Source organism: Marmota monax, unplaced genomic scaffold, assembly GCF_021218885.2.
Source record: "Marmota monax isolate L192 unplaced genomic scaffold, Marmota_monax_Labrador192_F-V1.1 WCK01_AAM20220418_F8-fsc00163, whole genome shotgun sequence".
NCBI lineage: Eukaryota > Metazoa > Chordata > Mammalia > Rodentia > Sciuridae > Marmota > Marmota monax.
The window spans coordinates 1317573-1337800 of NW_026693660.1; the positions used below are offsets into that span (position 1 = coordinate 1317573).

At 51.0% G+C, this 20228-nt stretch overlaps 1 protein-coding gene across 4 annotated transcripts in view; it reads left to right on the forward strand.

Annotated features, from left to right (window-relative positions):
- Iqsec3 (IQ motif and Sec7 domain ArfGEF 3) overlaps positions 1-12543 on the forward strand; it is a 106431-nt gene extending 93888 nt beyond the window's left edge. For 2 of the 4 annotated variants that reach the window (XM_046459833.2, XM_058584125.1), the window contains 5 exons: positions 640-739; positions 1040-1201; positions 3412-3504; positions 5453-5502; positions 8900-12543. In XM_046459833.2, the coding sequence (XP_046315789.1) occupies positions 640-739; positions 1040-1201; positions 3412-3504; positions 5453-5502; positions 8900-9328 (834 nt within the window). In that variant the 3' untranslated portion in view covers positions 9329-12543. Of the gene's footprint in view, positions 1-639; positions 740-1039; positions 1202-3411; positions 3505-5452; positions 5503-5589; positions 7099-8899 lie in introns of those variants that run through there. The other 2 variants (XM_058584123.1, XM_058584124.1) reach the window with 2 other exon arrangements.
- Positions 12544-20228: the final 7685 nt, after the last annotated feature.

Consider the following 20228-nt stretch of genomic DNA (forward strand, 5'->3'; position numbering starts at 1 on the left):
AGAAAACAATTAAGCAAATAAATGAAAAAGAATATCAGATGGCAGTAAGGTGCTACAAAGACAATAAAACAGGGTGACAGGTCAGAGAGACTGAGGTCAAGGGAGAGGACTTTGGTTTGTTTTTGGTTTATGTTTTACATAGGATGATCCAGGAAGGTATCTCTAAAGAAGTAGCATTTGAGTCAAGACCTAAGTAATGAGGGTAATCCAGCCACACACAAAGCTGCAGGAAGAACTATAGAAAGAGAACAGCATGTGCAAAGGCCCTGAGCTGCCCCTTTTCAAGCTGCAGAAAGGAGAACAGTGTGGCTCCTTCATAAAGCCAGTGTAAACAGTGGCCAGATCCAGTAAGGCTTTCAGGCAAGGGCAGGAAATGGGACTGGCTTCTAAGTGCAGAGGCAACAGCCACAGGTAGGTTTTCATCAGTGAAAAGCACACATGTATATCTGTACATGTATATATGTGTGTGAATATATCTTGAATGCATGCACGTGTATGTGTGTGTGTGTGTGTGTGTGTGTTTGTGGGTTGATTGGTGTATTCACAAGTGTCCCTGGGTTTTGGTGCATGTGTGTGTACATATGCATGTTGTCAGGAATCCACCATAGTCAGTAAATTTTCCTGTTCCTCTCTTGGCAGATTCTCAAACTGTGCCCCAAAAAGAAGAGCTCCTCCACATACACCTTCTGCAAGTCAGTCGGCCTGCTGGGCATGCAGTTCCACCTCTTTGAGAATGAGTGTAAGTCCCCCTGCCCTTTTTTGGTGGTAGTGCTGGGGATTGAACCCAGGGCCTTGTGCATGCCAGGTAAGCACTCTACCAACTGAGCTATATCCCCAGGTCTGGAGTATAAGCCTTGATGATGAATAAATGACCCTGAGACAGGCACATGGGGGAGTGGGGGAAGTAGAGGGAAAAGGGCTGGGGGGCAGGTGAAGGGGCAAGTACACAAAGACTCCATGCCTTCCCCACATCTGGCTGGCTCTAGCCCTTGATGCTGCTGTTGCTCACAACCCTTGGGGTCCTGGGGCTGGTTTCCAGATTACTCTCATGGCATCACACTTGTGACCCCCGTCTCGGGCTCTGAGAAGAAGCAGATGCTGCACTTCTGTGCCCTGGGCTCTGATGAGATGCAGAAGTTCGTGGAGGACCTGAAGGAGTCCATCGCTGAGGTGACAGAACTGGAGCAGATCCGGATAGAGTGTAAGGATACAGTGGCCTGGGACTCCCCGAGGTGGCCAGCAAGGCCAGTTTATAGACAGACATGCCTCTTGCTCCTGAGAGCAGCCCCATTTTGCTCCTGCCCCACTTTGGACCCGCCCACATTCCCCACCTCTGCCGCTCCCAGCACCACCGCAGGCTGCTGGACAAATGGGGCTGATGTGGGTGTGGCTTTACAGTTAAATGAGGCACACTGGAGAGTGCACACAAGTGGAACCCAGGGCTTCACACACACACGCTAGGCAACCACTCCACCACCAAGCTACACCAGGTGAGGGGTTTTGAGCAGGGGGTCAATATGACAGGGCATCATTTTTGGAACACCTGCTAGGTGCAAGGCAGTTTATCTATGTTCTGCTATTCCTTGCAGTGACCTTGAAGACAGATGTATTTGTCCCACTTTAGAGATAAGGTTCAGAGAAGGAATTAGTATGTCCAGGTCATGTCTATGAGAAGTGGAGGAACTGGCATTTGCATTTTAAGTCTGGTTTCAAGGTTCTTGTTCTTTCTACTCTGAGATTGGGAGAAGACGTTCTGTTTATAGTTTCCTAAGAAAATAATTGAAATCAGAGTAAAACAAAAACCACCAGATATAGCTTAGGTCACTGCATGGTGGGGCTAAATACATGCGCATTCCTTTTTGCATTGTTTGCTCATTTGACTTCTGTGCTGTCACAAACAGACTCTTTTCAGGGGCTGGAGTGGATTCCCAGGAGGCCACCTTAGCTGTTGTTCTAGAACATTCTCAAGGATGTTTCATGTCTCTGATGGTCAAAACTTCTCAGGTGGCTTCCACACTGCCCTGGGGAGCCATTGCACACTCCCAGCACTAGCAGTTGCTGGAAGAGACATCTTTTTTCCCATCAGCTGTGGGGCAGCCTATAAATCCCTTCCCAAAGCAACTGAGGAGCAGATATTGTCAGGATCTGCTGTGTCCAGAGGGGAACATCCCCTCCTGCTGGCCAGGGCAAGGGAGCAGGGAGAAAGGCTTAGGTTCCTTTTTCGGTCTTCAGGTGAAGACAAAGGGAGGAGAGATGATAGGCTGGCCATGGGGCAGGCAGGAGAGGAAGTCAGAAAGTGAAAGAGAAAATGGAAGCCAGTAGCAGCTACCATGAATTGAGCATCACTCCATGCCAGGCACTGGGCTGTAGGCAGAGCCTATCAGTTTTCACAACCACTTTCCACGGGTGTCTATTAATCTCATTTTTAAAACAAGGAAACCAAAGCTAATAGAGCTTAAGGAAGGTGTCCAAGTTCTCAAGGTAAGTGACAGCAAGCGCCGCACCCAGTTTCTGCAGATTTCTTGTATGTAATTATGATGCTAATTTCTCCAAAGCCCAGAAGGCCCTCTGGAACTGTCCAACAATTCTCAGTTCAGTAAAAATATGAAGTTTGAAGGATGTTGTGATTCAGGCAATCGGGACAGATTATTCTGGTTTGGGGGCTTTCAGTTCAGTGTCCCTGGATTCTAGACAACCAGAGAGACAGAAAATGGAACCCAGGAGAGCAGCTTTAATAAAAGGAACTTGAGTTATGTCTCCTGGAACAGAGAAGCTGGAGGAGTTATTTAATAGTGACTGTCGGAGCTCCAGTGATGGTGACTGGCAGTTTTCTAACACCACGGGGAGAACGAGATGGAACAAGTTTCCAGTCCAGGGAGAGGCATTAAAGTGGAATGCCAAGATAGATGTCCTGGCCACACGGGCTGTGCAAGCCCTACAGATGCCCAGGTAGGCGGAATCTCCTTCTTGAGAGAGAGCTTTGAGCACATGCAGAAGCCCAGTAGCTGAGGTGGGCTCAGTTCTTCCAGATACACGTGGATGGACTAGATATACCGACTTTGTCTTCCCTGCAGAGAGGCACAGAAAGCTAAGATAACTTGCCTAACGCCACACAGCTAGGGAGCGTCAGAGCCAGGATTCCAGCCCAGGTACATCACCTTCCTCAGACTAGCCTCTTCCACTGCCCCTCTGGCATTCCAGCAGATCTTGCCATCCCGATGTACAGATGAGACTGTGGCCCCAGAAAAGAGTTAACTGGACCTTGAGTGCCATGCCAGACCCTAAGGTCCCTCCCTGTAGCATGTAGTAGGGCTCTCCTAGTCCTCTTCCGGCTCTCCCCACTTTTCCTTGCTCACCTCTGTGGGGTAGAATTTAGGGTTCCTGTCTGTTCATGGCCTCTACCTTCCTCAGGGGAGCTGGAAAAGCAGCAGGGAACAAAGACGCTCTCCTTCAAGCCTGGGGGAGCCCAGGTGGACTCACAGTCGAAGCAAGGATCGCCTACAGGTGAGCCTCAGCTCTGCCCCCGGTCCCTGGCCCACATGGACACTTGAGGCGCTTGCACCTGGCTCCTGGGTGATTTGGGTGGGAAACGTGCCCCTTTCTCTGGCCATTTCTTTCTGTGGAGCTCCAGGGTTGCTGTCTTTAATCTCATGGGCTTCAGTAGGGAAATGAGAAGGAAGGTGAGAGAGAAACCTATCCATTTTGCAAACTGCACCAGAGTTCTGGAGCCCATGAGAAATGTCACAATGCACTTTGGAGAAATCAAGTCCTGGCCCTGATGGGAGGAGCAGTGTAATAAGGAAGGATGGCCAGGAGGGTCTGGGTCTGATCTTGAATCTTGCTGTGCCTGGTGCAGAGCCTTATTCTTTCCCTAATGAGCCCCAAGCCCAGGTCAGCCTACCCCAAGATCCAGATGAGCCTCAAACTCAACTCCTTCAAATTGAATTGTTTCCCCGCCAAGTTGAATAAGCTTCAGACATGTCCCTTTTGCCATAGTCTCTACACCTGCTTCTCCCAACCCCTGCCATGCCCCCTCCTTCTATCTGCTGCCCCGACTTTATTCATCATTTTCAGGGAGCACCACCTCCCTTCCACCAGCAACAAATAAAAGGAATGGGGAGACATGGCATGAGACTTACACCCCTTCCCAACAGAACCCCAGCAAACATCGAGAACTGTTCAATAACCCAGTCAATCAGTGTCATGTTCAAAAAATGCCTACTGAGTATCTGCTGCTCTACATGGAACACCAGAAAACCAGGGTCATAGTAAGGTGTCAGCCTGAGCTGAGAAACTCCAGTGGGTTCCATGTGGTCTCAAACCCTCCATAGCTGTCCCCAGATATAGGGACTGGTCACATCAGCTGGGACTTAGGATTCACTTCCGAGCAAGACATGGGGCTCTTTTTGCTGCACGGAGATTCTTACTATAACTGTCATCTTTGCGGATGGTTGGACCTGCCATGGTGCACCCATAATTCTCCACCCAGCCTGTTAGGGGGCCCCTTTGTTTCTATAAGGTCATAGGACGTGGGTCACTGTTTTTTGCAGGGTGGTCTAAACCCCACAGCCGGCCCTCAGCTGTGATTTACCCCTTCTCACCCACAGCCTGTATCCCCGCTGGCCTCTCTTTTGGGAGCTGCAAGCACAGGTCAGGCCAGGATGCGCATCCCCAGGGACTTGGCCATCGGTGGCCTCAGCAGTGAGGCGTTTCTCTTTCCCAAACAGTGGTGCTGCTCCCTCTTGCATTTTGGAAAACAGAGGGCTGTACACTGGCAAGGGGAGCTGGCACCCCCAGGAGTTGAGACATCAGAGGGGCTCCTGCTGGGGGTGGGTGGAAACTATCAGTGACTTAGCCAGAAAAGTCATCAAGCTGTCCCTGGGGGTCCACAGGGTCCCTGCTGCTGTGCCAGGCTAGGCAGAATGCCTTACTAGTAATTATAGGCCATTATCGGCTCTGATGCGTGTGGGGCACCATGTTTTGAGCTGTGAAGACCTCAACTGATCAAGTCCTCACCACTCAACCAAGTCACAGGGACAGAAACAAAGTCAGGCTTCTCCCTCAAGGGGCCTGTGGGTGAAGGAGGCAGATTACCATGATACCCACAAACCAGGACTCACCCCATCAGCCAGCTTTCCTAGTCCATTTTGGAAAGGCTTTGACTGTGGGGAATTAGACTCCACAATGTCAACATCAGACATCTGCTAGTGTGTGGAGGCCCAGAGATATGCAGCATCTTGCCCAGATCACACAGCCACTGAGTGGTAGAACTGAGTTCCTGCTGCATGGAGATTCTTACCTGTACAGTGCAGCCTGTCATCTGCACAGATGGCACTTATGGTATTGCTGCCCTCAACAGCCAACAACAGAGATGCTGGAGGGGAGGAGTAGGGTGGGCCAGGTTTCCCTCCAGGACTGGTAGAGAATGAGCCTATGCTGTTTGCATTCAAAGCCAAAAGGGAAGCCGCGCTGGGGGAGAAGCCGGTGGAGAGCTCAGGGGAGGTAAGTGGAGGCCTGGTTGTGTCCAGGTGAGTGAGTCTGTGCCCCTCTTGTCCTTCTTCTCACCATCTCTGTTGTTTCTCTTCTCAGGTATTAATCAATGCCTCCCCAGCCCGACTCACCATTTTACCAATTTCAAGAGATACAATTAAAAGTTACTGCTAGCATGGATAATGCCACTCTTCCAGCCCCCAGTTAAGCTACAAGCACTTTCTGCCCACTCCCCAGCCCAGCCCTCCCTGCCCATTGCCCTCCAAGGCTGAGCTCCCAGACCAGCCCCATGGAAACAAAGCCCATGACACCCCCGTGTCCCTCCCACCCATGCTGTCCCCGTATCTACTTCCCCAGCAGACTCTCCACTGCTCTCCAGTATTTGCTGTGTTAGAGAACCCACTATTCCCTTCTCAGGTCCTCCATCCCTGTAGGAGGGAGCCTAGGTTCCCTCTAGAAAGTCACCCATTAAATCCCCAAAGTGAACATTTCTCCGGCAGACCAGCCCTTTTGGATACCTCCTAGGAAAGATGGAGAATTGAGAGTGGGAGCAAGGGGGGAGGAGTAGCTTCTCCTCAGAACATCTGGTCCCCCGGAAAGCTGGCCCCCGGGGGACAGTGATGTGCACAGGAAAAAAGGAGTCAGACTTGGGCTGGGTCATCTTAGAGGTCTTCCTGGGGGAAGAGCTGATTAATATTAAGACCAGCTGTGTTGGAGGCAGAGGGTGGTGTCCCTCCCTAAGCCACCCGAGAAGGGACTGGGGAAGTAGCATCTGGTCCCTGCCAGCCCCAGAGTGTCTCCCCTGTGGGGGACCATGGAGTTGCCCTGGCATGTTGCTGGGTCCCAGCCCTCCACACTGGATCCTCACACCCCTGTGAGACCCAACCTTACTCCTTTGCTGCCAGGCCCCTGGGGACCTCTAACTGCACATACAGATGATCCTTTCCCAACCCCCACTTCAAAGTGGAGGCTCCCACCCAGCTAAATAAGGGAGGAGCCCCACCTGGAGTCTGCCCAAGTCCTGGGAAGCCACAGGATGTCCTGGGGAGATCAGTTTCTTCTCTGTCCCCTTGGCCCCCACCCCCCACACACGTGTGTCTGGAGGAGGCACCTTTACTCGGAGGAGCTTCCTGCCCCAGCAGCTGACCAGCCCCCAGGGTGGGTATTCCATCCCCCACCCTCCTCTCCCCATCTTCCTGCAGCTGCCCATTCTCAGCCTTGCAGATAAACATGCCCAGTTACCAGCCCACCGGCTTGTTCTGCCAGCCCTGCCCAAGCCTTAGCCCCGGCTGCCCAAGGAAGACCCCAGTTGAACACCCTATCTCCCCTCCTACCTGCCCTTAGGGGCCATGTGGCTATCTGCAAGGCTGCTACCCCTCAGCTAGCTCCAGGGCCCTGCCAGCCTCTGCTCCTCTGCACAGAGGGTAGCCTCTCTACCCCATGGCCTCTCAGCTGGACCCCAAGCTCTCGTCCTCTGCCCTCTCCTCCATCATTGCCTGGCCGAGCCCCTCTGGCAGGCGCTTCTCCATCTTCTCTGAGCTATTCTGAGCTGCTACTCATGTTCCATCCTCTCTCTTCTCTTTCTTTCATGAGCAGGGAGGTGAGAAGGGGGTTAAAATGATAGGGAATTTTGCTGTCACGTCCTGCTTTTCACTTACTGACCATCAAAAATAAAGGACCCAGATTGGGGTGGGGGCTGCAGTGCAGCAGAGGAGAACTAGAGCAGGAGGTGGAGGGAGATTCTGGAAGAAGCCAAGAGCTTCTGGCCTCCTGGGAGCAGCCGAGGAGGAGGATCAGGAAGGTTGGGTCTGGGCTGAGTGACCAGGTGTTCTCCCTGAGAGGGAGCACTGTGAAGGTGGGGACAGGGAGGCAGATGGGCCCTGAGCTTAGCTTGGCTGTTCTCAAGCCACTTGTCTCCTGGGGAATAGTTCAAAATACAAGCAAGTGGGGGAAGGTGCCCATGACCTCCGGCAGTGGCTTCTGCCAAGATGAGGACCGCAGAGGCTCCGTGAAAGGAAGAGTAAGCCCTAGCTGTGCCCTCTCCTGCCATGTATCTTGAGGCACCTCCATTTGTTTAGGGGGATCTCAGACCTGGACAGTCAGCCTAGGACAGTGCAGTAGGAATCTGAGAGTGAAGGATAAAGCCTGTAAGGTGCTGGGTGGCAGTGGGGCCTGTGAATCCTGAGGGGAAGACAAAGGTGGGGAGCCTTGAGAGAGAAGCAACCCACTGGGAGGACCTATTTCCAGAAAAGGGGTCCCTGAAATTATACCTTTAGCGATAAACAGAACTAGGGAATGCTGGTTTAGGGCTCAGAGATAGTTTTGGATTGGACCACCCAGTCTAGGCCTGAGATAAGTCCCCCTCCCTGTAGCTTCAGTGTCCTCCTTTGCACTGTGAGCAACTGGCCCCATGTGGTAGTGCCCAGGGACAGCTGACAGCCCAGTAGGAAGCATCCTCAGAGAGGGGAAAGGGTTCCACCCACCCTGCTCAAAAGGCCCCAGTGTTTGTAGAGGGTTCTGATGTGACATATCTACAGGTTGGGGGCTTGGGTGTGGCATGGAACAAGATAAGGAATTAAATCCTTCTCCTTCCAGAAAAATCTAGCCCCCTTGCCACCCATTTTTCTCCACCTTGCCCTGCTAGCAGGATGAGGCTAGGGAAGTTCATACTGACCTCCGTAGTCTTACAAGTACCATCCAGGTCACCTCTTCCTGTTCCACCCAAGGGATAAACAGGAGAGCCTCTCCCTTCCTGTAGCAGAGCCCAGATTGAGATGGAAAGGAGGGTGGGGCCTGACTCTGCCCTTGGCTGCCTGGGCTGTTCTTGAAGTCTAGGAGGATGGGTAGGCCCAGAACACCCCTTTCAGGGGTCCCCAGCATTCTGAAGTTGGGGCACCTTTAGGTCAACAGCACTGAGGCTTCCTCTCCAGTGAAGCTGGAGAGAGGAAATGGGATTGAAGAATCCAAAACACCAGGCTCTGCCCCTGTGCCCAATCCGGGACAGTGTCTACATAGTGTCTGGGAGGCCCTGAGCAGATACAGATCATTACCCCTACCTTTCAAGCTTGGTCAGTACAGAGGGTCATAGGAAGGAATTAGCCCTTGACCTAGAGCTTCCCAGCAAGTCCACGAAATCAGACTGCAGATTCAGGCAGAACCCATCTCACAGATGAGGAAACTGAGGAATGGAGTGCTATGGTTGCTTGTGGACAGTCTCTTACCTCCTCTGTCCCTGCTCACAAGAACCAGAGTCAGAACCAGTTTTCCTCTGGGTAGAGAGATGGGTCGCAGGTCAGAGAAAGGGCTGAGAGGGAGGGAGGGAGTCAAAGGGAGGCTCAGGGTAGCCAGTCCTAGCAGCTGGGAATTAGTCTTGTAACATTTCATGCTTCTCTGGCTGTTTCTAAACTAGGTGTCAATTCACAACAGGCTTCAAACGTCCCAGCACAACCCCGGGCTGGGGGCCGAGAGGGGAGCACCGCAGCTGCCAGACCTGCAGCCTAGCCCCTTGAGAGAGCAGCCCCCACCGCTGCCACCGCCACCCACGCCCCCAGGCACCCTGGTGCAGTGCCAGCAAATTGTCAAGGTCATTGTCCTGGACAAGCCCTGCTTGGCCCGCATGGAGCCCCTGCTGAGCCAGGCTCTCTCCTGCTACGCCTCATCCTCTTCTGATTCCTGTGGCTCCACACCTCTGGGCGGCCCAGGCTCCCCGGTCAAGGTCATCCACCAGCCTCCACTGCCCCCGCCCCCACCCCCCTACAACCACCCACACCAGTTCTGCCCACCGGGCTCCCTGCTGCATCGGCGCCGCTATTCCAGCGGCTCAAGGAGCCTGGTGTAGACTCTGTCCCCCAGCACCCTACTGTCCTAGGAGAGCTGTCCACTGGGGGGGACTTGGGCTGTCCTTCGCTGCTCCCCACACCCTGGCACGATGTGTTCCTGGTCACTGATCACTGTCATTTTGGAAAGAACCCCAATCCCTGGAACATGGGTTTGCTTGGTCCAAACATCCTCCCCTTACTCAGCTGAGCACCCCTTCCCCCAAGAGGGGGAGACATGGCCAGATGAGGTGACACCTCCTCTTCCTATGGCTACCACTCTCCCCAGTTGGACCGTGAATTAAAGAAAAATAGAGATGAGGGACTAACAGGTGGCCGGCTCTAAGTCTATTAGTGTCCAGTGGCGAGCAGCAGAGCCCTGGATGGAAAGCAGCTGCCTCACAGCCCCAGGACCAGATGCATCTGTGGCTGAGTGGAGGAGAGTAGACCCTGGTCCCTGGAGGTACCAATGAGTGGGAGATGTGAGAAGGGGGACTTTCTCTGCTGCCCCTGTCCCCCAGGCCTGGCAGTCTCAGAGAGCTTCTCCATAGTTCCCCCAAAGACATTGGCTGTTCTGACCATGTCTTTCCCCTCTTCCTCTTCCTGGGGCTTTTCCTGAGCTGGCCTGATTCCAGGAGGGCTCAAGAAAGGGAAAGGGGAGCACTCCGCTGTCTCTGGGCCAGATGAACAGGGCCATGGAATTGCTGGATCATATATCTGCCAAATGCACTTTTTAAAAGCATTTCTTAATCTCCTGGCCCGTAAATAATACCCAGTCAATGCCAAGAGCACACAGGCCCTTGCACATAAATACACATGAGAACCAATGTGGAAGCAGAAACAAGGGATGAGGCAATGATTTGCCCAGAAGAGGTGCCACTTGGCCCCGAGGCAGGGCTCCTTTTTCCATGACTCTGTGGCCTCCAGGAGAGGCTTGGGTGCGGAGGCAGGCAGGAGAAGTGGGGCTCCAAAGGCTGCATCTCCCCTGCTACCCCCAGCCTTTAAATAGTCCCCCTTCTGGAAGGTATGGACCCACTTCCAGTAGGGATGGCTAAGAATCCTGGACTCTCAAAATTGCAAAAGACTATAATCCTGGTAACCCAGGAGGCTGAGGCAAGAGGATGCAAGTTCAAGGCCAGCCTGGGCAACTTAGTGAATTTTCTCAAAATTTAAAAAATGGGGTTGTAGCTCAGTGGTAGAGCAGGGTTCAATACCTAGTACCAAAAAAAAAAAAAAAGAAGAAGAAGAAGAAGAAGAGGAGGAAGAAGAAGAAATTGCAAAGGAGCCAAGCAGGGCTCCCTGACTTCCCAGGGCAGAGCAGAATCAGAGCCAACTTCAGGTGGCCACACGGAGCCCAGGGAAGTGTCCTCTCCCCAGTCAGATGAAAGGCAGCCCATCCTCAAAGTCCACAGGGGCAGTGCTATTCTCCCCAATCATGACCCTTCCAGGAAGTGTCTATCTCAAGCCAGGCCAGTCTCTAGTCCTGTGCCAACCATTGTCGCTCCTTCATTAAGATTCTCCCACCCCGTCTCCTACTCAGAGCCTGTTTTTAAAGCACCCAGAAAGACACAGTGAATATTGCCCAAGTCTAAATTGAATTGGCTTCTCCCAGTCCCTACTGCACACCCCAACCTGCAGTACTCTGGGCCAGGTAGGAGGCACAGATAATTCCTGGCTCTCGGAGAGGCCAGATGACCTAGTTTCTTATGTACATGTGTGGTCACCCAGACGTCATTATGATGTCACCCAGTGAGTTTATTTCTGTCTTTGTCGGCCCAATTTCCATAACTCATAACTTGCAGCCAATTTGCTGGCTCCCCTGGGGCTCCCAGCCCATCTGTTCCTCCCTGTCCTGGCTGCCTTGGCCCCCCTGCAGGGTCTTTTCTGTAACAGGAATGTTCCAGTCAAAGCCTTTGGAATGGAGCAGCTCACAGATGGACAGATGGGGTGCACAGGTCAGACACCTCATTGCCCTTGGCTAAGAGGTGTCAGGGCCTTGGGAGGAAGTAGAGTTGCAGTATGGAAATGGATAAATCTCAAATGAAGGTGAAAATTATGAATGGGAGGCAGGGTATGAGCTATGAAAGAATGAGCTATGAGCGCAGCTAAATATATTTGTGGGGTGGGAACCGTGGATGCCAAGGGCTGCCGAGGAAGGGGCACAGCCCAGACAACTTGGTCCCCATCATCAGGACCAAGGTCTCCTGCTCACATCATGCTTCAAGCTGAAAGAGTGCCCTCCCTTCCTGTTGATGGGCACAGTAACACTGCCCCCCCAAAGGCCTGACTTTCCACGGCAGGGGTCTTAGGGTTGGCACATGTATGTACTCTTTCTGCAAAGGAAGCAGATCAGCGTGGGGTCATGGGCACCCAGCAGTTCTGAGCAGGGAGGGACTCTGACCCCCTGATCACCTAGGGCAGGAGACAGCTGGGCCTCCTCACCGTCAGGGGAAGTCAGAATTCCCAACATCTGTAACTTCCCTACCCACTTAGCCAGCAGGCTAAGTTTGGGACCTGTCTCTGTCCTTTTCCACAGAGACCTAGGAGAAGCCTCCTGTCCCTCCCCATGATAGTGGTTCAGTCCTCCCAGAGGGCCTGGCAGAGATGCCCTTGGCCCTCCTGCTCTCCCAAGAGGGCAGTGGAGTGCTGACTGAGCCGCCAGACCCAATCACACCAAGATGGCCCCACTTCATCAACTCTCTAGGCCTTACTTTAAGGGACTTGGTCCCCTCTCCCAATTTATCCACCTGGCCCCAACTCCAGAATTGAGAGTGGGGGATGAAACTAGCTTTCCCACCAGCTTTTGGCCAAGTCCCACCTTCAGGCCTGAAACAGGCCCGGCCCCAGCAGCTTGTCCCAGAAGCCTGCTTGTCTGTCTGTTTGTTCACAAGTTTCACAAAGATGTCTTGCTCCCACACACACTTTTCGGCCCTGGGCCTTTGATCCCTCACCCACTTGTCCCCCAGAGCCTGCCAGGATGTCTCTTGTGCCCAGTAGGCCTCTTGACAACCATCCATCTGTCTGTCCCTGTGTTCAGCTGTATGTCCCTTCTCGCTGTGCCCCTCCTCCCCGCATACACCGTTCACCCCACTGGAGAGACACCTTTCTAGGAAAAGTCAGGGTGGCTGCACCCAGCAACTAATCCAAATGGCAAATATTTTGTAACAAAATAGCCCAGAGGTATTTTATCTGTTCAATTCATAGAGTTTTAGAGATTATATTGAAATATGTCACTTGAGCCAATTGTGTCTGTTGTTTCATTTGTTTTCACAGAGGGAGGACCCACCTTAAATCAGAGCATCTTCCTGGTTAGGGTCGGGTCAGAAGATGTACTGGTGCCCTCAGCCCTTGATGTTTCCCCAATCTTTCACCTGAACCTGTTGCCCTTTCATTCAGGAAACAGGGCTGGCTAGACCAGACCCTGCCATCGGGTTTCAGCCTATGGGAGTTGATTTCAGGTGAAAAATCACCTGGGGTTAATGATCAAATCTTGTCAATGGGATGGGCTCCCTCCACCCAATGGACTCTTGCTCTCCACTGCCTTCTTGGGGCAGCTGGGGGTGTCAGGCTGCTCTCCTCCACCGTGGCAGTCATTCCAGGATAAAGTATTTATGTGACATTGTTGGGAAGTCCTGGATGGGGAAAGTAAGGACTGGTCATCTAATGGGGGTGCACTAGGGCAGAGCTGGGGAGCGGGGCCAGGAGATTGCCTGTGGGTCCAGATCTGCCTGTGGGTCCAGATCCACCGCTGCCGTCAACACACACACACACACACACACACACACACAGCCAGTTAAGAGACCAGGTTACAATGGAGACTGGAGGCAGCTGCAGAGGGAAGAAGTATTACAACGGTGTGCACCAAGGCAGTGAGGGGATGGAGGCTAGGACCCTCCCAGCCTGCTTGGTTTTCTGCAAGGGTCCATTGGTAGGTCGAGGGAGCCCATCCCACTGACCAGATTGGATCATTAACCTCAGGTGATTTTCAGTTACCCAAGTGTAAAACCTAATGACAGGGTCTGGTTTGACAAGCCCCTGGGGTCTACTGTTCCTGAAATGGAGGGGCAACAGGTTCCAGTGAAAAGATTGGGGGGAACATTGTTGGGGAACGTAATTGGAGCCACAGAGAGCAATTTGGCAAACATTTCCTGAGCCCTACCACGTGCCTGCCAGGTCTCCTGCTGGGAGCTGCAAGAGATGCCAAGATTCTGAGAAGGATAAGACAATAGCCTGTGGCTGTAACACAGGGTGAAGGGACTCTGAAATGTGGGCTCCTGAGAGACACAAGGGCTTGGCTGAGTCAGAGCCACGTGCAGTGCTCAGCCCAGCTCTGCTCTTTGCTCCATGGTTAGGTCCTGTTTTCTCCTAACTGGGGACAGAAGAAAGAGTCTTGCTGAGTCATCAGAGGACCTCACTGAGGAAGGAGAGCAACTGTCAAGATGGTACCTGCAAAGCAGGCCCCCAGCTCTCCTGGGGATCAGAACTCTGAATGCCCAGAAATCTAGACAAATCTAGTGCCCTCACCAGGGTCCCACTGTCCCCTGTAAAAGGGGACATGACCTCACACTTTTCCCAGGAAATAGGAAATTCCAGAAGAAACAGAAGCCAACTAGGACCTGTCCTATCCTGGGAATTCTATGACCCAGGAAGCTGAGGACTGATCCCTTGAGAATACCCCGGAGGGGACCTAGCTCAGCCCAGCCCTGGGAGAGGGCCTGCAGCCAAAAGAACCCCACTGTTCAGATGCAGGCGGGCTACACTGGTCTAACTTTCCGGCCCCTGAAGTCATCTAGGAGGAATTCCTATCCATCCAGTGAGAATGGACACCATCATATTCTAACAAAACCCTCCAAATCCCTCTGGATCCATCTGCCATTGAGATGGAAAGCTCTGATCCTTTTTGTGATGGTGGAAATTCACACTCATCTGTCATTGACTTCGAATTTTTGCAGGAAGGGGTCCCGGGATTTATTGGTTTCTGGCTGAGAGCAACAGGCCAAACAAGATGGCAGTGCTAGAAACTGGGGTGAATTCAATAACAAGCTTGTGCACACCTGCCAGCCAGCAGACACCTTCCACCTTCCAAGTGTCTGGGCTTACAAGTTCACACTGGGGGTGCCATCCAAAAGAAACAAGAAATGGACCAGTTATTTCAACGTAGAGGTTGGTGACATGGTAGGGGTCATGGGCAAGGCCTATATTAGAATGAAACTTCACAGGGCTCTCCAAGGAGGGAATTCTCCAGTCAGGGTCAGGTCTGAGGACCAGTGAATATGTTCAAGGCCACCTCTACAGACTAGAATGAACATATCTTCATGAGACGGAAACCAAGACAATCTGCCAAAGGATCATAACCTGATATATAAATTTACTTGCATGAAAGAAAAAAAAATCATACTCAAGTGTACAAATGGATTGAAAAACCACCTTCACTGAGGAAAATCATAAAATTGGTCTTCTAAATATTCTATCCAGGTCAGATAGTTACCAGAAGCACAGAGCAGGGAAAGAAGTGGTGTGGGGACAGGTAGTCAGGTGGCTCCTAGAGGCAGGGGTGGAGGCAGCACTAAGGCTGGGTGCACAGGCAACTGTGCTAGAGGACCCAGGCCATCACAGTAGACCCAGGAAGCAGACACCAGCAACAGTGAGGCCCAGCCACCCCAACATGGGGCACCTGCTGTCCCAACAAGTACACTTAGGTGATTCTCCTGATGAAAAAAGAATCCATTCCAGGGCTTGGTCAGCCAGCTGGCAGTTATGTTAGTTAGCATTTCATCATTGTGACCAAAATGACCGGTAAGAACAACTTAGAGGAAGAAAAGTGTATTTGGAGCTCATGGTTTCAGAGGTCTCAGTGCATGGTTGGCCAACCTCATTATTCTGGGCCTGAATCAGGCAGAACATCGTGGTGAAAAGGCATGATAGAAGAAAGCTTCTCATCTCATGGGAGCCATCAAGCAGAGAGAGGGGGGCTTGGGGAGCACACAGGGGCAAAATCTAATCTCTGAGGGCACACCACCAATGACCTATTTCCTCCAGCCACACCCCACCTGCCTACAGTTATCACCCAGTACTCCTTTCAAGTTATTAACCCATCAAATGAATTAATCCACTAATTAGGGTACAGCTCTCATAATCATTTCACCTCTGAATGTTCCTGCATTATCTATCACATGAGGTTTTTCTGGGGGGCACCTCATATTCAGACCATAACAACAGTCTACTGTCCACCTCCTCCCCTGTGACCCCAATCCACGAAGACTTGGGTTTTAAGTTATAATGGGATGTTCTGTGGCTTATTGCCAGTCAGTCTTGCAACTGACAGCCCCTCACACCTCAGCACAAACCCCACAAAACTGAAGCCAGATTGACAGCAGGGCTGGCACAACATCAACATGGCCATGTGCCTTGGCATATCTGCCCTCCTCTCCCAGTCCTTACAGATGTGGCTAACTGATCACTGCTTTCCGGAACCGCCATCCATCACCAGGATGTTGTTGACACCAGGATGCAATAAACTTGCCAGGCAGCCCATGATATCCTTTCTAACGGAGGCACCTTGGAGGAAGGAAGCCACAGGGTTTCTTCCATGTCACTGCTCTCAGATTCCTCATGGAAAATAGCTCTGCTTTTGTTCTACCAATGGAACAAAAGCCACTTAGATGCCTAGGATTGCTCTCTTTAGGACTTCACATAACTGTCAACCAAATATCTTGTCCACTAGGTCCCCTCACTTATCCACTCACCTCCCATGAAGTCTTTTCCTCTACCTACAGGGCAAGCCATAGAACTGCCAGGGTCACAGACATAAACCAGGAGAACTGGGAAGAAAGGCATCCTGAGGGCAATCCACCCCAGGATGCATTTAGCTGCTTTAGGAGATAACTCCATTCTGCCCTCCCTCCAGGGAGACCCTTCAGAGAACAGCTTCCTCCAGGAGAAGGTGAGGCTCAGCCAGAGCCCAAAAGCCACAAGGGCCAAGGGCTGAGTTCTTTTCTGCTCCTCTTCTCTTCCCAGGGACTCAGAAATAGGCCCCAAGCCCTAGCTTGGAGGCAGGAAGATTAAAAGAAGAAACAGGAATAGAGAGGGGGGCAGGTCCAGAACTGGTCCTAGCAGGAAAATTCCATTCTGGATAAGGCTGGAAGAAACAAGAACTGGAGCTCAGAGGATGGGGAGGAGGGATGGGAACTCTCTCTTTCCCATTCCCCCTGCAGGTCTGTGTGCTTTGTTCCCAAAGGAACCAGGCAGTCTAACCCCACTAGCCAACCCCTAGCACCTCAGGGCTTCCTGCTCCCATGACCCTAAGGACTGACTGATCTCAAGCCTGGCTCTGGGAAAACTGGGAGCTAGTCACAGAAAAGTCAGGATACCCAGAGGATCATATCTTCATTTCAACTTCCTAAGAGACCTGGCTTGGTCTCCTTCTCCAAAAGCCCCCATTCCATTTTCATCCAAGACAGGTGGGCCTCCCACTACCCACCGTTGGGGAGTAGAAGGCAGAGGGGAAAGACATGGTCCACCTTCACAGGGAGTTGCAGAATCCCCAGCAGGCCTGTGAGCAGACTCACAGGTAAGTTAGTCCAACTAACTAGGTTAGTTATCGTCTTACAGATATGACTATTTAGCTTAAGAACAACAATACACAGAATGGGCCCAAAGAAAGTAGAAATAAGTAAATAATAAAGACAAAAGCAGCCAGATGTGGTGGTGCTCACCTGTAATCCCAGCAGCTCAGGAGGCTGAGGCAGTAGAATCACAAGTTCAAGGCCAGGACCAGCAATTTAGCAAGGCACTAAGCATCTTAGCAAGATCTTATCTCAAAAGAAAAAATAAAAAAGGGCTAGGGATGTGGCTCAGTGGTAAATCATCCCTGGGTTTAATTCCCCCCCCCGCCCCCCAAAAAATTCATGACATAGGAAATACATATACAATAGAAAGGATTGACAAAGCCAAAAGTTAGTTCTGTGTAACGATGAATGAAGGTGATAAACCTCTGAGAAGACTGATCCTGAAAGTCAGCACGAATAAGTAGATTGAGGACCTCCAAGGAGGACACAACTGCAAACACCACAGGGAGTTTATTGTAAGAAGAATACTAAAATAAACTGCAAATAAACCGTAAGTCTTATGATGATAAGTTTGAAAACCTTCCCAAGATAAACACTATCCTAGAAATATAAGATATCTAGAAAGATATCTTACCAATACTCCAGGAAATTTGAAATGTATAACCATTAAAGAAATTTGAATATGTAGATAAAAGTCCATCTACCACCCTCAAAAAAATACCCCTCACATCATTAGCCTCATGATTTTTACTGCAGTCTACCATACATTCAAAGAACAGACAGCTCCAATCTCATACTTTTTCAGAAAATAAAAAGAAAGCAAGGAAGAAAGAAAAAAGAACATCCCTAGGCTCCATTTCATGAGCAGAGTGTGATTTTATTTTATTTTCTTTTTTTTTTTTTTTTTTTTTTTTTTTTTGATACCAAGGGTTGAATCCCAGGGCGCTTAATCACTGAGCCACAACCCCAGCCTTTTTTTCTATTTTATTTAGAGATAGGGCCTTGCTAAGTTGCTGAGGCTGGCTTTGAACTCTCAATCCTCCTGCCTCAGCCTCCCAAGCCACTGAGATTACAGGTGTGTTCCACCAGGCCTGGCCATAGTGTGATCTTAAAGACAAAGACAAATGCAGACAAGTACAATATGGGAAAGGAAGATGAGAGCCAATCTGGCTAAAATACAAACATTCTACACAAAGTATTAAACGGAACCTAGCGTTGAATGGCAAAAACATGATAGACCATGACCAAGATGGGTTCTCCCCAGGAATGAAAAGATAGTTTGAAATATTTAAAAAATTTGCTCCTACAATTCACTACATTAATAGATTAAAGAAGAGAAACAATCTGATCAACTCATAGATGCTAAAAAAGCAATCCGTAAAGTTCAACCCTTATTATTGATTTAAAGAAAAGAAAGCAAACTTGGAAGAGAAGAAAACCTCATAGCCCAATAAACAGTGTCTACGATCACGCTACATAATGGAATGTCAGGATTGCTGTCAAAACTAGGGGGGAGACAGGGAAGCCTCTGTCACCACTTCTAGTTACCAGGTAAAGGGAGACAAGAAAAAGAATAAGGAATAGTGATTGGAGAAATACAATTGTCATTATTTCCAGACAGTCTGATTACCTATTAAAAAGCCTGAAAGAATTTTATATATATATATATATATATATATATATATATATATATATATATGCAGAGGAAGAGGCTATAGACAGACAGGGAACCCAGGTAGCTGGCTGCCCCGCCCCCCCGCCCCAGCCTGTCTGGTGGCTCCTGACCTTGTCCCTGGTCTCCTCCTGGAATCCCTCTCTTCACAATATACCCAGATGTCAGCAACTCTTGTGGAGGACCAGCTCCAGCCAGGCATAGTGCAGGACACCTCTGCTTAGTCTGGAGGGGTTGGTGACTTGTTGTGAGGGAATTTCCCACTACTGGTTAGGGTGTTGCTGATGTGGAACATGGAGTTGTCCTCAGAGCCAGGCCCTTTGATTCTGCTTACAGCTGCCTTCAGTTGGTGACATGGGTGTGGGCAGAGAAAGCCTCAGAATGGGACTGCGTCAGAATTCTTGGTGGGATTCTCATTTTAGCAGTGGGGTTGGACATAAACCCTATGGAAGGACCCAGGCTGGGCAGAGAATGGGCTCTGCAATTTCTGAGGGTGCTCACCTCCCTCACCTGTCAGACAGGCTCTTCACACCAGATAAGCGACCTGACCCTGCTGGTGGACAGCCTGGAAGCAGAGAGAGCTGGAATGCAGAGCACCAGGGCCCAGGGCACCAGCCCATCTCCACCCCGCACCCTTACCAGGCTTGGCTCCTGTTGGTTCCCTCTGTCTTCCCCCAGCCCACGCGTCCTTCCTGGGCCTCTCTGTACCCAGAGATGCATTTCAACCCCGTCAGATCCAATCAACTCTGGTTATTTCACTGAGCAACCAACCCAGAGGGAAGTCACATAGGCTCGGTCACCAGGGAACAGGGCACGTGAGGATAGAGGGCAGCAGGGACAGAGGCAACCAGATCTCACCTGCCTCTGAGCAAGGAGAAGAGGATAAGTGGGGTTCAGGAGAGGGCTCTGGAGGGGCCAGAGGAGACAGAGATAAGGAGAAGGGCAAAAGGCTTGGGGACCAGAAGAGCATGGGGAGTCATTCCTCTTCCCAGTGTGCTCAGAGACCCTCGGATAAGGGGCCATGCCTGCCCCTCAAAGTGGTAGCCTCTTGTACCCTAGAAGCCAAGGATAATATTAGTTATTTACTGCTGCTTAACCAATTAGTCCAAAACATTGTGGCTTAAAACCACAATACACATTTCTGATCCTTCACTATGGACGGGGGCCCTCCTGGCTGGATGTTTGCAGCACAGGGCTTCTCGTGAGGTCTCAGGCCCTATGTCAGCCATCTACAGTCACCCGAAGGCTTGCCTGGGACTGGAGGATCCACTTTCACAGTAGTCTGTTCAACTGGTCCACAAGTTGGTGATGGCCATTGCCAGGAAGCCTCAATTCCCTCCTCATGAACCTCTTTATTGGGTTACATGAGTGTCCACATGGATGCTCCACTCTGAGTCCACTCTGCCATATGGGAGCTTCTGTGGTCTGATACTTCCAATCTACCTTTGAAATTAAAGTTGGCCACCAGCCTTCTCTGGGAAAGGGAAGAGTCTGGGCAGGAAAGGGACTCTTTCCAGGGTAGATGATCAACATTGGAGGATCTACAGAGTCCATATACCAGACATCCAGGGACCACCTCTCCTGAGCCTCCTGCGGCCACTGCCCTCTGCTTTTCCCCTCCTGCTCAAGCCAGGGTCTAGCTTCCTCCACTGCCCAAAGTTCCACCCAGGTTAGGAATTCAGA